The sequence below is a fragment of the Mauremys mutica genome, chromosome 6 (assembly GCF_020497125.1).
Source record: "Mauremys mutica isolate MM-2020 ecotype Southern chromosome 6, ASM2049712v1, whole genome shotgun sequence".
Taxonomy (NCBI): domain Eukaryota; kingdom Metazoa; phylum Chordata; order Testudines; family Geoemydidae; genus Mauremys; species Mauremys mutica.
This window is the reverse complement of record NC_059077.1, coordinates 69,077,580-69,090,152: the sequence shown is the minus strand read 5'-3', so window position 1 is coordinate 69,090,152 and position 12,573 is coordinate 69,077,580. Positions and strand designations below refer to the sequence as shown.

Here is a 12,573-nt window from a genome sequence, read left to right as displayed (position 1 = left end):
ATGTTTTTCTGGAATACAGTTGCATTCTTATTATTTTTGGCAGATCTTGATGTGTCCAGAACATGAAATGGAGAGGGTAAACATGTACTGTGAAATTTGCAGAAGGCCTGTGTGTCATCTTTGTAAATTGGGTGGGTCTCATGCAAATCATAGAGTAACAACCATGAGCACTGCCTACAAAACTCTCAAGGTAAGACTAAATGTCATTTCAGTTTGTCTTAAGAAAACTGTGTAAGGTATTGCATGTTATAAACACTCCCAGGCTTTTGCATTTAGAGGATGTTGTAATTAATGCCTTATCCATGTGGCTGTTGCACAATAGAACATCATGATGTAACTAGTTTCTTCAATCATGTGAGTGGGTGTTAATGTCTATCTAAAACAATAAACTACATACTCTGGCTCATTTAAAATTATAAACCTTATCTGCCCATCTTTATAAAATGTTTCCGTTAATGTTTCTTTTAGCTCACTGTAATGTACAGACTTCAAAAAAGTTAAGAACAGGGCACTACTGGCCTGCCCACTCTAGCTATTCAGGTAAAACAGTTTCTTGTCTTATGACTTGGGGAGGAATGACTAAAAAACAAAGGTGCAAACGGAATTTCAAATGATGAAGTTGTTTTTTAAATAGTGAAAAGCAAATTTGTCCGATAGTTGAAGCAGGTTCCAGAAGCCTAAAAGAACCACAAGTCAAGTTAAACCAAAATTGAACTACTCTGCATATATGTAGAACTGTAGAGCAAACTTAAACTATTTGTTTTTCTTTTTTTGTGGGGTAGAGAAGCGGGAGTGTTGTTTATCTGAGATAGTTGGCCTAGGATAGGGTTTCCTTTTCATTCGATTTCCAGCACTGGCTATTTATGTTACACTATCTTTGCAGTATTTCCAACTTTCTGGTTATGGTGAAAAAATGAGGTATAGAAGCAAAATATTCAGAAAGTCCAAACAGCTCAATCTTAATTAGTCTTGGAAGATTTCTACTGGTAACTTTTTTGGTTAAAATCAAATTCACTGTGTACATGAACCAATGCCCAAATTTGCATTGATGATAATCACAATTTACATGTAGGCAAAGTAAGAAAAAGGCTCCTTGGCAACTTACTAGAGTTTAATTTAAGGACATTTTGTGTTTTTACAGTTAAAAATTTAACTTTTTGAATCCTAGTGTCTACTGAAATTAAATTTTATGACCCCCCCAGTAATATCCTGCAACTGCGAAAATTTAAATAGATAAAAATAAAATGCTTAAAACTAAATGTTGATAGTTATCAAAATAATATAAAAATGTTAAATTCTGCTAGCCCTAATCATCTTAATTACCTTAGTGTTTTTAAGATCTTATGTTTATATTTCATTTATATAAATATTATTAATTATCACAAAGACCAAAATCTCACTCTTCAGGGTATGAGAAAATTGGTTTCTGAGGTTGGGAAGAAATGTTCTTCGATGGTGTATAGTACAATATAGCGTGAACTTAGGTGCATTATAGAGATTTTTCACCTTCCTTGGAAACATCTGACACTGACTACGGATCACCAGGTAGAGCTGATCAGTGACCTGTCATTCCTGTAATCTATTGCTTATATATAATCCATAGCTGGCTGTTGGTCTTCTGTAAATAGGTAAATTTAACTGAACAACTCAAATTGAGCATTGGACGTCTGTCTTGTAGATAACTTGCATGCACCACCTGCCAATGTAGGTATATTATCCTATTTCTTTTAACTTACTATTCTATTTCTACAGGAAAAACTTTCAAAGGACATAGAATACCTCATTAGTAAGGAGAGCCAGGTGAAAGGTCAAATTTCTGAACTGGGTCTTTTAATGAAAGAAACAGAGGTAGGAATAACTTATTGGTCAGATTTTTTTTTTTTTGTTAGACATTCTCTCCCTCTCTCTCAAAAAGGTTGTGCTCTTATGTATTTTTTCTAGACTGTGTCATCTTTTACATTGTAAATAAAAATTGTATACACTCTGCAAATTGGGATGAATAGATGCTTCAAAGTAGAACTTTAGATGTGAGTGACATTGCACAAAATACTCAAAAGTTGCTTGTTTGGAGTTAAATTTAGTACATTAGTCAAAAATGGTTTAATATCTGATAACATCCCATTATGCTACACCTCTACCCAGATCTAATGTGACCCGATATAACATGAATTCGTATATAACACGGTAAAGCAGTGCTCGGGGGGGCTGCGCACTCCAGCTGATCAAAGCAAGTTCATATAACGCGGTTTCACCTATAATGTGGTAAGATTTTTTTGGCTCCGAGGACAGCATTATATCTGGGTAGAGGTGTATATATTTTTCAGGACAGGGAATGTCTTCCAATCTCCATTGGGTTCCCATTGAACTAGAAATATATAGGTGTTACATTCTGTAGCTAAATAGAAATAATATTCAGTGACTGTCTGCAGAAGAGGAACTCGATCTAATAGGTCTCTTCCATCTTAAATTGTAGTTAGACTATAATACAGTCAAAATCAAATTTAAGGAAATAACCGAATGAGAGAGTAGGAAGTTCAGGCTGGGAAAAAAGCTTACATATGAGACATAAGGGGCTGAGAAGAAGCTGGTATTACATAAGCAGAGAGAGTGTGCAGAGAGAATGGAAAATATAATAGGTCCAGGAGTTTTCACTTACCATATTTTAGGAAATCCAGCTTTAATGTCTGTCTTGGAGAAATATATAAACTTAAAGAGCAGCTGACACCAGGAAATTCTTTTAAAAATCATGTTTCTACTCTCATATAATAGAAATAACTCTCCGTTTATATGGGGAATATACATTAATATTCGCTCTAAGGAAACTTCTTAGTGTTCTCCAGGGCTTAAATTATTCCACTCTCACATGAATTTGTTGAGCTGCCATCACAGAAGTTGTTCAAGAATCAGTTAAAATCCTTGTGGGATGATGTAGGTGGAGAAATGCCTTGCATGGTTCAAGGGTTTGCATTGGATGAGCAGAGAAGCATTTTCCTGCCCGCTCATCTAACTACATTAGAGTTGTGAAATTTATCATGACAGTTTCCCAACTCAGGCACAAAATCTACTCAGTTGCTCTTTATTTTGATGATGAAAATACTGACATCTCTTTTGCCTATCAAAAATTATTTGCCATGAATGAGTAGAACTTTGCAATGCTGTTTTGAAAATTTTTCATAAAACCTCCTATTGCTTCCCATAAGATTGAGAATGAGTTCTGTTGTGTTTTTTTTTTTTTTAAAAGTATACTTTGTATTTTGTAATAGTGCAATGGTGAGAGAGCTAAAGAAGAAGCATCTAATAACTTTGACAAGCTGTTTGATGTTTTGGAAGAGAGGAGATCAGCTGCTCTGAGGGCAATTGAGGTTTCCAAGAACTTAAGACTAGAGAAACTCCAAACCCAAATAGAGGAATATCAAGGACTTCTGGAAAACAATGGTCTTGTGGGATATGCTCAAGAAGTGCTTAAAGAAACAGACCAATCTTGCTTTGTTCAAACAGCAAAACAGCTCCATGTTAGGTATTTAATTATCTTACGTTATAAAGAATGTTCTAAAAGTTTTGTCTTTTATTTCTATCATTTTTCATGTGTATTAAGATATTGCTGTTTGTTAAATAAAATTTTGGATGCTCATTGTGTAGAGGTTAATTTAATGAGTTCAGTCTTATTGAGGTGGCAATTCTTAAGTTGCATTGTAATATAGGAAACACTTTATGGAGATGAAAAGTCAAAAATTCATCCTTTGCAAAGCAACAACAAAGTGGAACACTCTTGGATGAATACACATCCTGCTATTGGCAGAGAGACTTATGAATTTGCAAAGGGATAGACTTGATGATCTAATAGGTATCTTCTGCCTCTAACCTCTTTGATCCTAAAAGCTGATCTCCATTAGTGGTAATGAATATTCATGTTGTTCTTTATGCTGCTTTTGTGGAGGCATGTTTACACAAACTGAAATATGTAAACAGAAATATCAGTTTTAATCTGTTACCTTTTTAGATTTCTCTGTCACAGTGTACAGTGTTTAAAGTTTTTGGGTGAAATCCTGGCTCCACTGACGTTTTGCCCAGGACAACAGGATTTCATGCTTTGTATTTTAACGCTGTTTTCTGACATTACAGGTCAGATTCACAGGGGAGATGAAGGTGCTTTAAAGGATAGTTAGGTGCCTAAGACCAACATTTAGGCACTACTAGCATTCACAAAACCCCTCTTCTGTAGGTGCCCAAGTTCCCTAGGTGTCTAAGTTTCTGCTGGTGGGTATATGCAAAGCCATCTAAGTCTTGACAGTACTGAAAAATTCGGCACCTAGCTTACACCTAAGTCCTGGTGTTCTCTGCCTGTTCCTTCTTGTAAGGCCCGGTCTGGCAAGCATGCTTCTTCTGGCCTGGAGTTAGGCATCTAACTTCCTTTCGAGGGGCAGGGCTTAGACCTCTCTCCTTAGCATTTGCTGTCAGCTTGCTTCGGTGGCTGCCTGCTCAGCATGCTGGCTTCTCTGAATCCCTTCTTAGGCACCTAACTGTCCCCATGCATTGTATAGGGTGTCTGGGGTAGTGAATCCCTCTAGGTGCCTTTTTAGGAAGCCTAAAAGTTAGGTGTTGCAGAACTCAGAGCCTAAGGGTACATCTACATTACAAAACCAAAGACCCATAGCAGCGAGTCCCAGAGCTTGGGTCTACAGGCTCAGACTCCTGCCCATAGGGCTAAAAATAGCAGTGTAGGCATTCCTACTCGGGCAGGGATCCAGGCTCGAAACCCAGTGAGGGGGAAGGGTCTCAGAGCCCAACTCAAGCCTCAGCAAGAAAGTCTACACTGCTATTTTTTTTTGCCCCATAGCATGAACCTGTTGACCTGAGTTCTCAGACTCCTTGCCACAGGGCCTTTTTTGGCCGTGTAGACATACCCAAGTCTCATCCCGCTCCCCTTGTGAATGTAGCCCTACTTTGCTAAACTATATCTCTGTGTATCTCTTTCCCCCCCCTTCTCCCTCCCTTTCAGAATTCAAAAAGCTACTGAATCTCTGAAGAGTTTCAGGCCAGCAGCTCAAACGTCTTTTGAAGATTATGTGGTTGATATAACAAAGCAAGAAGAGATTCTTGGAGATTTGTCCTTTTACTCCAGTGGTAAGTTCAATAAAGGGGGTTGTTTCTATTACCTCTTTCCTGAGTTGTGGCCCTGGTGGTGTTGCTAGGTTTAGGTAGGATTCCCAAGCTCTTCAGACCATGGCTGCAGAGATCCTTGATGCGCCTCCCAAAAGCTGCTTTCCATTAGGAAAAAGCTTTTTATGGAGACAGATTTCTACACTTCCAACAACATGTTCTGAAACGTCAAGCTTCTCAGTCTCGTAGCTCCATGTTTACTAATGGTATGACTGTGCAATAGCAGCACACCTGTGGTGCTGCAGCTGTGCCACTATAGTGTAGATGCTTCCTAGATCAATGGAAGGGTTTTTTTTGCATCAATGTAGTTAATCTGCCTCCTTTTGAGAAGTTCCTACATCATGGAAGAATCCTCCTGTTGACCTAGCTGGGTCTACACCAGGAATTTAGGCCCTCCTAACTGTGATTAAGGTTTTGATTTAGTCACAGATTCCGTGATTTCTTCCACTTCACCTGTCAGCAGCTGAAGCCAGAACTGGAGGCAGGACGGTGTGCCCCCACCCTGCAAATGGGGCTGGATAGCTGGAAACAGTACCCTGCAGCCCCTGCTCTGGGGCTTAGGGGGCATTGGGGAGCTGCAGCCAGGCTGTGAGCCCTTGTTTAGGAGCTGCGTGGTCCCTGTGGCTGCACTCCCCCCCCCACTGCGTCCCAGTCCCATGGCTTCTGCCATGGGCTGCAGCCGGGACCATGCTGCAGCCAGGGCCATGTGCCCCAGCCCCATGGCGGGGACTTCATTGTGGGCCATGCACCCTTCTCGTGGTGTCCCAGGGCCATGTGCCCCCTCATGCCCAGGGCTTGGCAGAGGCTGCAGGTGCAGCCGTGCACCCCATCCCACCGCTGTGGCCAGCTCCAGAGTGGGGACTGTGCGCCCCCCATGCTGCGTCCCAGCCCTGTGTCTGTGTCTGGCGGCTGCCATGGTGGCTGTGTATCCTCCTCATGTCTCCCCAGGGCTGCCTCCAGAGCTTGGCAGGGGCTGGAGCTGCGGCCACGTGCTCCTGTCCCACAGCTGCGGCCAGATTTGGAGCGGGGGGCTGTGCGCCACCCGCTGCAGCCACTGGAGCTGGGGCTGTGCCCGCCTGTTGGTCCCACGTCACCCCGATTCCATTCCTCCCCCCTTAGCCCTGACCCCAGTTATTTTTAGTAAGGTCAGGGACAGGGTCATGGGCTCCATGAATTTTTTTTTATTGCCCAGGACTTTTACTAAAAATAACTGAGATAAAATCTTAGCCTTAACTATGATGCCCTGGGTGCAAAATTTTTCACAGTCTTGACTGACGTAGCTTGGGTTTAATTTTTAAGCATAGACTAGGCCTGAGAGCATGAGTGGAACTCTCTCCATCTTAACATGCAGTATCATCATAACACTGAAAATGGAAAAATACTATTAGAGTGTGTGCATGGGTAAAAATGAGATACAAAAGAAACCTAATGTAACCTGGCACATAGAACAACTTTACAAGTAACCACAATAATTGACATTTGTGTTTAGAGGTATTGGTACCAAAAACTATTTCAGTAGCTATTTGCTAATACTCCTATATCAGGATTGTTCTTTGATGGTTAGATGTATCTTTTAGATTGGCAATAATACTTGGTTTAACTAGAAGTTTTTGTGCCTCGCACAACATACATAGATTAAAAAAAAAAAGCTTTTTCTGTAGTTTCTTGACATTTTAAATATATAGATAAGGAATACTGGAAACTTTCAACATGAGTACAAAGAACAGGTCTTTCACCATGGGAGGAAGAACTTTTTCCATTACTTCATAAGCCATTTGTACACCAATGGTATGTAGTTCTAAAACTAATACTAATAGCTGCTTACATACAAAAATATGTTTTTCTTGTATCTTATGGCTATTCCAGGTCTAGATGTACCAGAGATCAATGAGGAGAAGAGCAGAATGTATAATAAAGCTTTGATCTGTTGGGAACATCTAGTGAAGGAAGATTCAGCTGATACCTATATCCTTGAATACCGTAAACTTAATAGAGAAGAGGAGAATGCAACATGGCAAGAGACTGAAGCCTGCAGCAAGAGTAAAGTAATCTCTGACCTTGAAAATAACAGCAGCTATGCCTTTAGAGTCAGAGGATATAAAGGATCTATCTGTAGCCCCTGGAGCAGGGAAGTTATTTTACACACACCTGCAGCTCCAGGTATACCAAGTATAAGTTACTCCATAGACAACAGAATCAATATACGGTGCCTACATTTTCTCTCTAACCTATGCCCATTTTCAAGTAAATTTTAAATTTGCAACCTGCTGTCATCCTTGCGGAGCGTGTGTGTGTGTGTGTGAGAGAGAGAGAGAGAGAGAGAGAGAGAGAGAATGAATGAATAAGCACTGCGTTTATTCATGAATTAAGGTTGAGACTAGTTGGCAATCAGCTATAAGAGTTTTACACTGTCTTGTATTGCACTACCAGTAGTTTCTCTTATGTTAGCGCATTTTGGAAAAATGTAAGATAAGTACAAAAAACTCCATGGTAAAATATTGACCTAGTGTGAATTTTTGTTTTTGTTTTTTTTAGTCTTTAGTTTTCTTTTTGATGATAAATGTGGCTACAACAGTGAACGTCTCATGCTGAATCCAAGGAGAACCTCTGTGGAAAGTAGGGCTGGATTTCCTTTGCTGCTAGGGGCTGAACGTATCCAAGTGGGGTGTTACACAACTCTGGACTATATCATCGGAGACACTGGAATCACAAAAGGGAAGCACTTTTGGGCTTTTCATGTGGAATCTTATTCATACTTGGTGAAAGTGGGAGTTGCATCTAACACTAAACTACAAGAATGGCTCCATAATCCCCGTGATGTAACCAGCCCAAGGTAAATGTGGTAGATCTTTGTATAACATTTTTTTTAATGAATGACTCTTTCAAAATAAATTTAAAGGGACAGCTTTCCATTTGGTAGAATTAAGAGTTGACCGTAATTACACCTCTACCCTGATATAACGCAGTTCTCGGGAGACAAAAAATCTCACCACGTTATAGGTGAGACCGTGTTTTATATCAAACTTGCTTTGGCCCACCCTGTTCCTTGTTCCCAGACTGCCCCTTCCAGAGACCCCCATCCCTAATAACCCCCAGGACCCCACCCCCTACCCAACCTCCCTGTCCCCTGACTGCTCCGATCCCTATCCACCCCACCCCCTTGCCCCCTGACAGGCATGTACCGGCAGCAGCGGGAAGCGGAGCCGCCCGGCCCCAGCCCGCTCCACTCTTCCACCTCCCAGCTGTGGCGCTCCGCTTCCCGCTGCCGGTGAGTGCGGGGAATTTGGGGAAAGGACAACCCCCATACTCACCTGTGGTGGGAAGTGGAGCGCTGCGGCTGGGAGCTGGCGGAGTGGAGCGGGCTGGGCTGCTCCGCTTCCGCCGCTGCTGGTGAGTGGGGGGATTCCCTCTCTCAGCTCCTGCCCCCCAGACCGCCCCCGAGACCCTCTGCCCCTTATCAAACCCCTGGGCCGCAGCCTGGCCCGACACCCTTAACTGTCAGAGCTTTACCGCATTGTATGCGAACCCACCTTATATCGGGGTAGAGGTGTACCTCTAATTGGTTCAAATTAGGTTAGCTTCAGCAATCATGGGTGGAATGGTGAAAGAAGAGATGGGAAGCAATCCAGGGAACCTCTGATTTAAAGAAAAATTACGTTTTCAGCAGTTGGTTCACTTCCTGAGAAGCTAGCAATTAATATTGATGTCTAAATTATCCAAAACCCTAGTTTGTCCCCTGGAGACAATTGAAGTATATTGGTGTCTGTCTTTACATAGCTTTCCATGACTTTCAGCCATTGCAACTGTCCAGGATATCATAGGCTGTGGTAAGAAGGCTTTCCCAGAGTTCAGTGGGCCTGTTAGGTCTTGGAATAGACACTGTAATAATACCTGAGACATGTTCTTGTAATAGTCTACTTTAGTGGAGATCAGAGTCTCACTGATTGCAGGCATAGCACTGCACTGGAGTAAGATTTTCTGGCTTGGTAGCAGTCAAGGGGCAAAGTACAAATGAAGGACTTCCAAATATATTTAGTCACAACTGTAATAATCATGGATGCATCTACTGTGAGATGGAGAATCCATGTGAAGAGGTTATACATTCAGGGCATTTTGATTCATAGAGGGACCAAAACTTCACAGATAACGTGGTATGAACCAGAGCACTGCAAGAGGTTTGTGCAATAAATCTTCGAACCATGCCACCTGGACAGATTTCCAAATGGTCTGGTGGACAAGAAAAGGATTGGGAATCAGGAGCTCTGGATTTAACTTCCAGCTCTGCAACAGATTGTGTGCAACCTTGTTCAATTCATGACGCTGGTGCCAGTTTCTTTCTCTGCGACATAAGGATAGTTCTACTTTACCTCACAAAGTTCTTGTGAAGCTAAATTCACTAACATTCAGGTGAGATCAGATACTATACTGATGAGTTTTATGTGGAACTCTTTAAAATAGAATTACTAATGTCGATAAGATGCACCAGTTCTGAGTTGTCAACTCTGGCAAGAACCCTTCAGCCTGATGGGACTAGCTGCATCAATCTTTTATAAAAACAAAAAAAAAAAAGATCAGAAAACCCCTAACCAATCTTTGAGTCAGTGAAGGACTAGCAGAATTGTTTGGTTTGAATGCTGAGCAGTGTACACCATGTGAGGAAGTCCAAATTCAAACCTTTTCCCTCCCAATGCCTATAAAACAGTTTGAGATTGGACATCCATTTTATGAGCATCTGTTGCAGAGCCAGAGGTTTAATATAGCGCTATCTGTTCATAAAATACTTCAGTTTAAAATAAGTGAAAGCATTCTGACTATGATTTGTTCATTGAGAAAATTATGCTCTTTGATTCTAGATATGAACAAGACAGCGGTCATGACAGTGGGAGTGAGGATACCTGCTTTGACTCATCACAGCCATTCACATTGATTACTTTAGGCATGAATAAATTCTTTATTCCCAAGGCACCTACTGCTCCCAAAGATTCTGCAAATAGAATTCTTCCAATGCCATCTTGTATAGGAATCTGCCTTGACTGTGACAGAGGCAAAGTTGGATTCTATGATGCAGACCACATGAAATGCCTCTATGAGCGCCAGGTAGACTGCTCTGGTACAATGTATCCGGCATTTGCATTAATGGGGAGTGCAGGAATTCATCTTGAGGAAGCCATCGCAGCAAAGTATTTGGAATATCGAGATGATATGTAGTGCAAATATCTACTGGTACTGTTTTTGAGATGAAAAATGTGAGCAGAAGGATCTGCCTTAGCATTAAGTCTTGATCAATTACATCATATCTCCTAAGTGCTTTTGCTGCACTCATGCTTTTGGGTCATTTTTTAATCATAGAAACAAAAATTGTTGTCCAACCTCTTCCACCTTTTTATCGACTTATAGTGCCCATGAGGACATTCTTCCAGTCGCTCTCCTGCCTTTCTTTCTTTGTGTGGTGAAACTTGCTCTTCAGAGTTTGATTAGCAACCTAATTGTCTTTCATGAGCTGGAAACCTGTTTGTTATATAATTTATATCCTTACTTAGCTGGCTCTGCTGGTTTCACTTTTTTTTTTTTTTAATGGAGTCAGGGCCCACATAATAGTGCATTTATTGTGATTATCTTTTGTGTGTCCTTTTATTTTAAAAGAAGTTTGTCTGAATGCATTTGAGTGGTCAGGCATTTTTGTAACTGACTCATGAGCACCAGTGAGATGGATTTTTCTATGCTAAATAATGTTTGCACCAATGGAAAATGCAAAGCAGTAGGAAATCAAAACTGCGCTAAATAGGTTATATTTGGTGTGTGTGCGTGTGGAGGGGAATTATTGTATCTGATATACATTTAGATTGACTATAAACTAAAATTATGACTTCCAGAAACTGGTGAATAACTGTACAAGTGGTTAATAATGAGGTTCTTAAATATCTTTACTATCCCAGGTTTTTAGTATGGACTGTATAAAGTATATTTAAAAAAGTGCAATTTGTCTTGAAACATTGGTCTTCAATGTCTATGAAACTCCGTTATCTGCATGTATAATAATGGTTCCTGGTCTTTTGCTGGGCAAAAACAAATAAAGAACTGACACAAATGATAAAATACATAAACAACTTTTTAATTAAAAAAATTCAGGTCTTTCTGTTAATATATGTTTTGTAAGTTAACGTCTTCAATAAAGGATTGTTTTTAGTAAGAATGTGTTAGAAAAATGCACTGATTACATTTGAGACATTTTCTTTGCCTTAATGTGTCTGTTTAGCTCAAACATTTCCTTGTTGTATTAAAATTTTCTAATGTTGTGGTGTTTATGTATGTGCAAAAATGGTTTAAGTATCTGCACTGTTACCGTAGCTTGTAAGAAACATGCATCTCTAAAATTGAAAATATTCCTGAAATATAAGAGATTTAATAACTCACTGTTCTTGTTTGGTTGTGGTTGTCTGTCTTGATGGATGTAAATAGTATTGTACTTCACACATTTATTAAATATATAATATTTAAGTAAATACTTAAATGGAACCTGAATATCACAGTATTTTTTTTTTAATCCAAGATTGAGGGTATTAATCATTCTGGATCATAAACCTAAATGAATGCAAGGTAAAGTTACTGTTTTATTTTAGATTTGCCACCGATGCCAGAACTTATTTATTAGACAGTGATTAATAAATAGGCATGTTGGTCTTTTAGAGTAGTCTGTCAACTGAACTATGATCCAGCTTCTGTCGTTGCTATTATACTCATCTCATTATTTGAATTAAAAATTGATTTGCACTGGGAATTACTTGAATACTTTGGACACATTAATACAGTAATATATGGTGCTTGCTGCTTCAGCATATTAAACAGAAAACATACTACCTTGACTGTACAGAGGCAAACAGTTCTCCATTTTTCACAATAATTGAAAAAAGTGTCATTGTCTAAAAACGCAGTTCAATGACACTTGCCTATCCAAATATTTTTGGAACTAATTTCTTGCTACAAAATAGCACTTTACAACGTAGACAAAGCTAAGAATTGTGTGGTATATGTGGATCATTGTGCATTATAGCTGTTAAACGAACAAAACTGTTGGTGACTACTGTGATCTGCAAAGCTCTATACAGTATAGGGGTAAATCATGGAAGACACTTTTCTTAAACATCTAAAGCTTTAACCAGAATATTTTTGAACAAGACCTTCTTGTTCTTAAGTGTAAATGTAACTTCACTTTGGTTTTGCTTTTTTAAAATAAAAACTGAAAAGTAATGTAGTTGGGTCATTCACATTATTGCATCCTAGTTCTTAAGCATTTTGCTGTTAAGATGTGGTAATTTCTCCCAGTTGCTGAATGTTGGTTTTTAGATGGGGGAAAATTCATGTTCTGCTGTAAGAAAAGTCTGTTCATTTATCACACTTCAAAATATCTGTGCA

At 39.8% G+C, this 12,573-nt stretch overlaps 1 protein-coding gene across 3 annotated transcripts in view; it reads left to right on the top strand.

The window, feature by feature from the left end:
- The window catches only part of TRIM36 (tripartite motif containing 36), a 45,598-nt gene extending 33,268 nt beyond the window's left edge, over positions 1 to 12,330 (top strand). For 2 of the 3 annotated variants that reach the window (XM_045020990.1, XM_045020991.1), the window contains exons 4-10: positions 44 to 190; positions 1,753 to 1,848; positions 3,264 to 3,517; positions 5,000 to 5,124; positions 7,027 to 7,320; positions 7,696 to 7,993; positions 10,014 to 12,329. In XM_045020990.1, the coding sequence (XP_044876925.1) occupies positions 44 to 190; positions 1,753 to 1,848; positions 3,264 to 3,517; positions 5,000 to 5,124; positions 7,027 to 7,320; positions 7,696 to 7,993; positions 10,014 to 10,368 (1,569 nt within the window). In that variant the 3' untranslated portion in view covers positions 10,369 to 12,329. Of the gene's footprint in view, positions 1 to 43; positions 191 to 1,752; positions 1,849 to 3,263; positions 3,518 to 4,999; positions 5,125 to 7,026; positions 7,321 to 7,695; positions 7,994 to 10,013 lie in introns of all 3 variants that reach the window. The other variant, XM_045020989.1, reaches the window with a different exon arrangement.
- Positions 12,331 to 12,573: the final 243 nt, after the last annotated feature.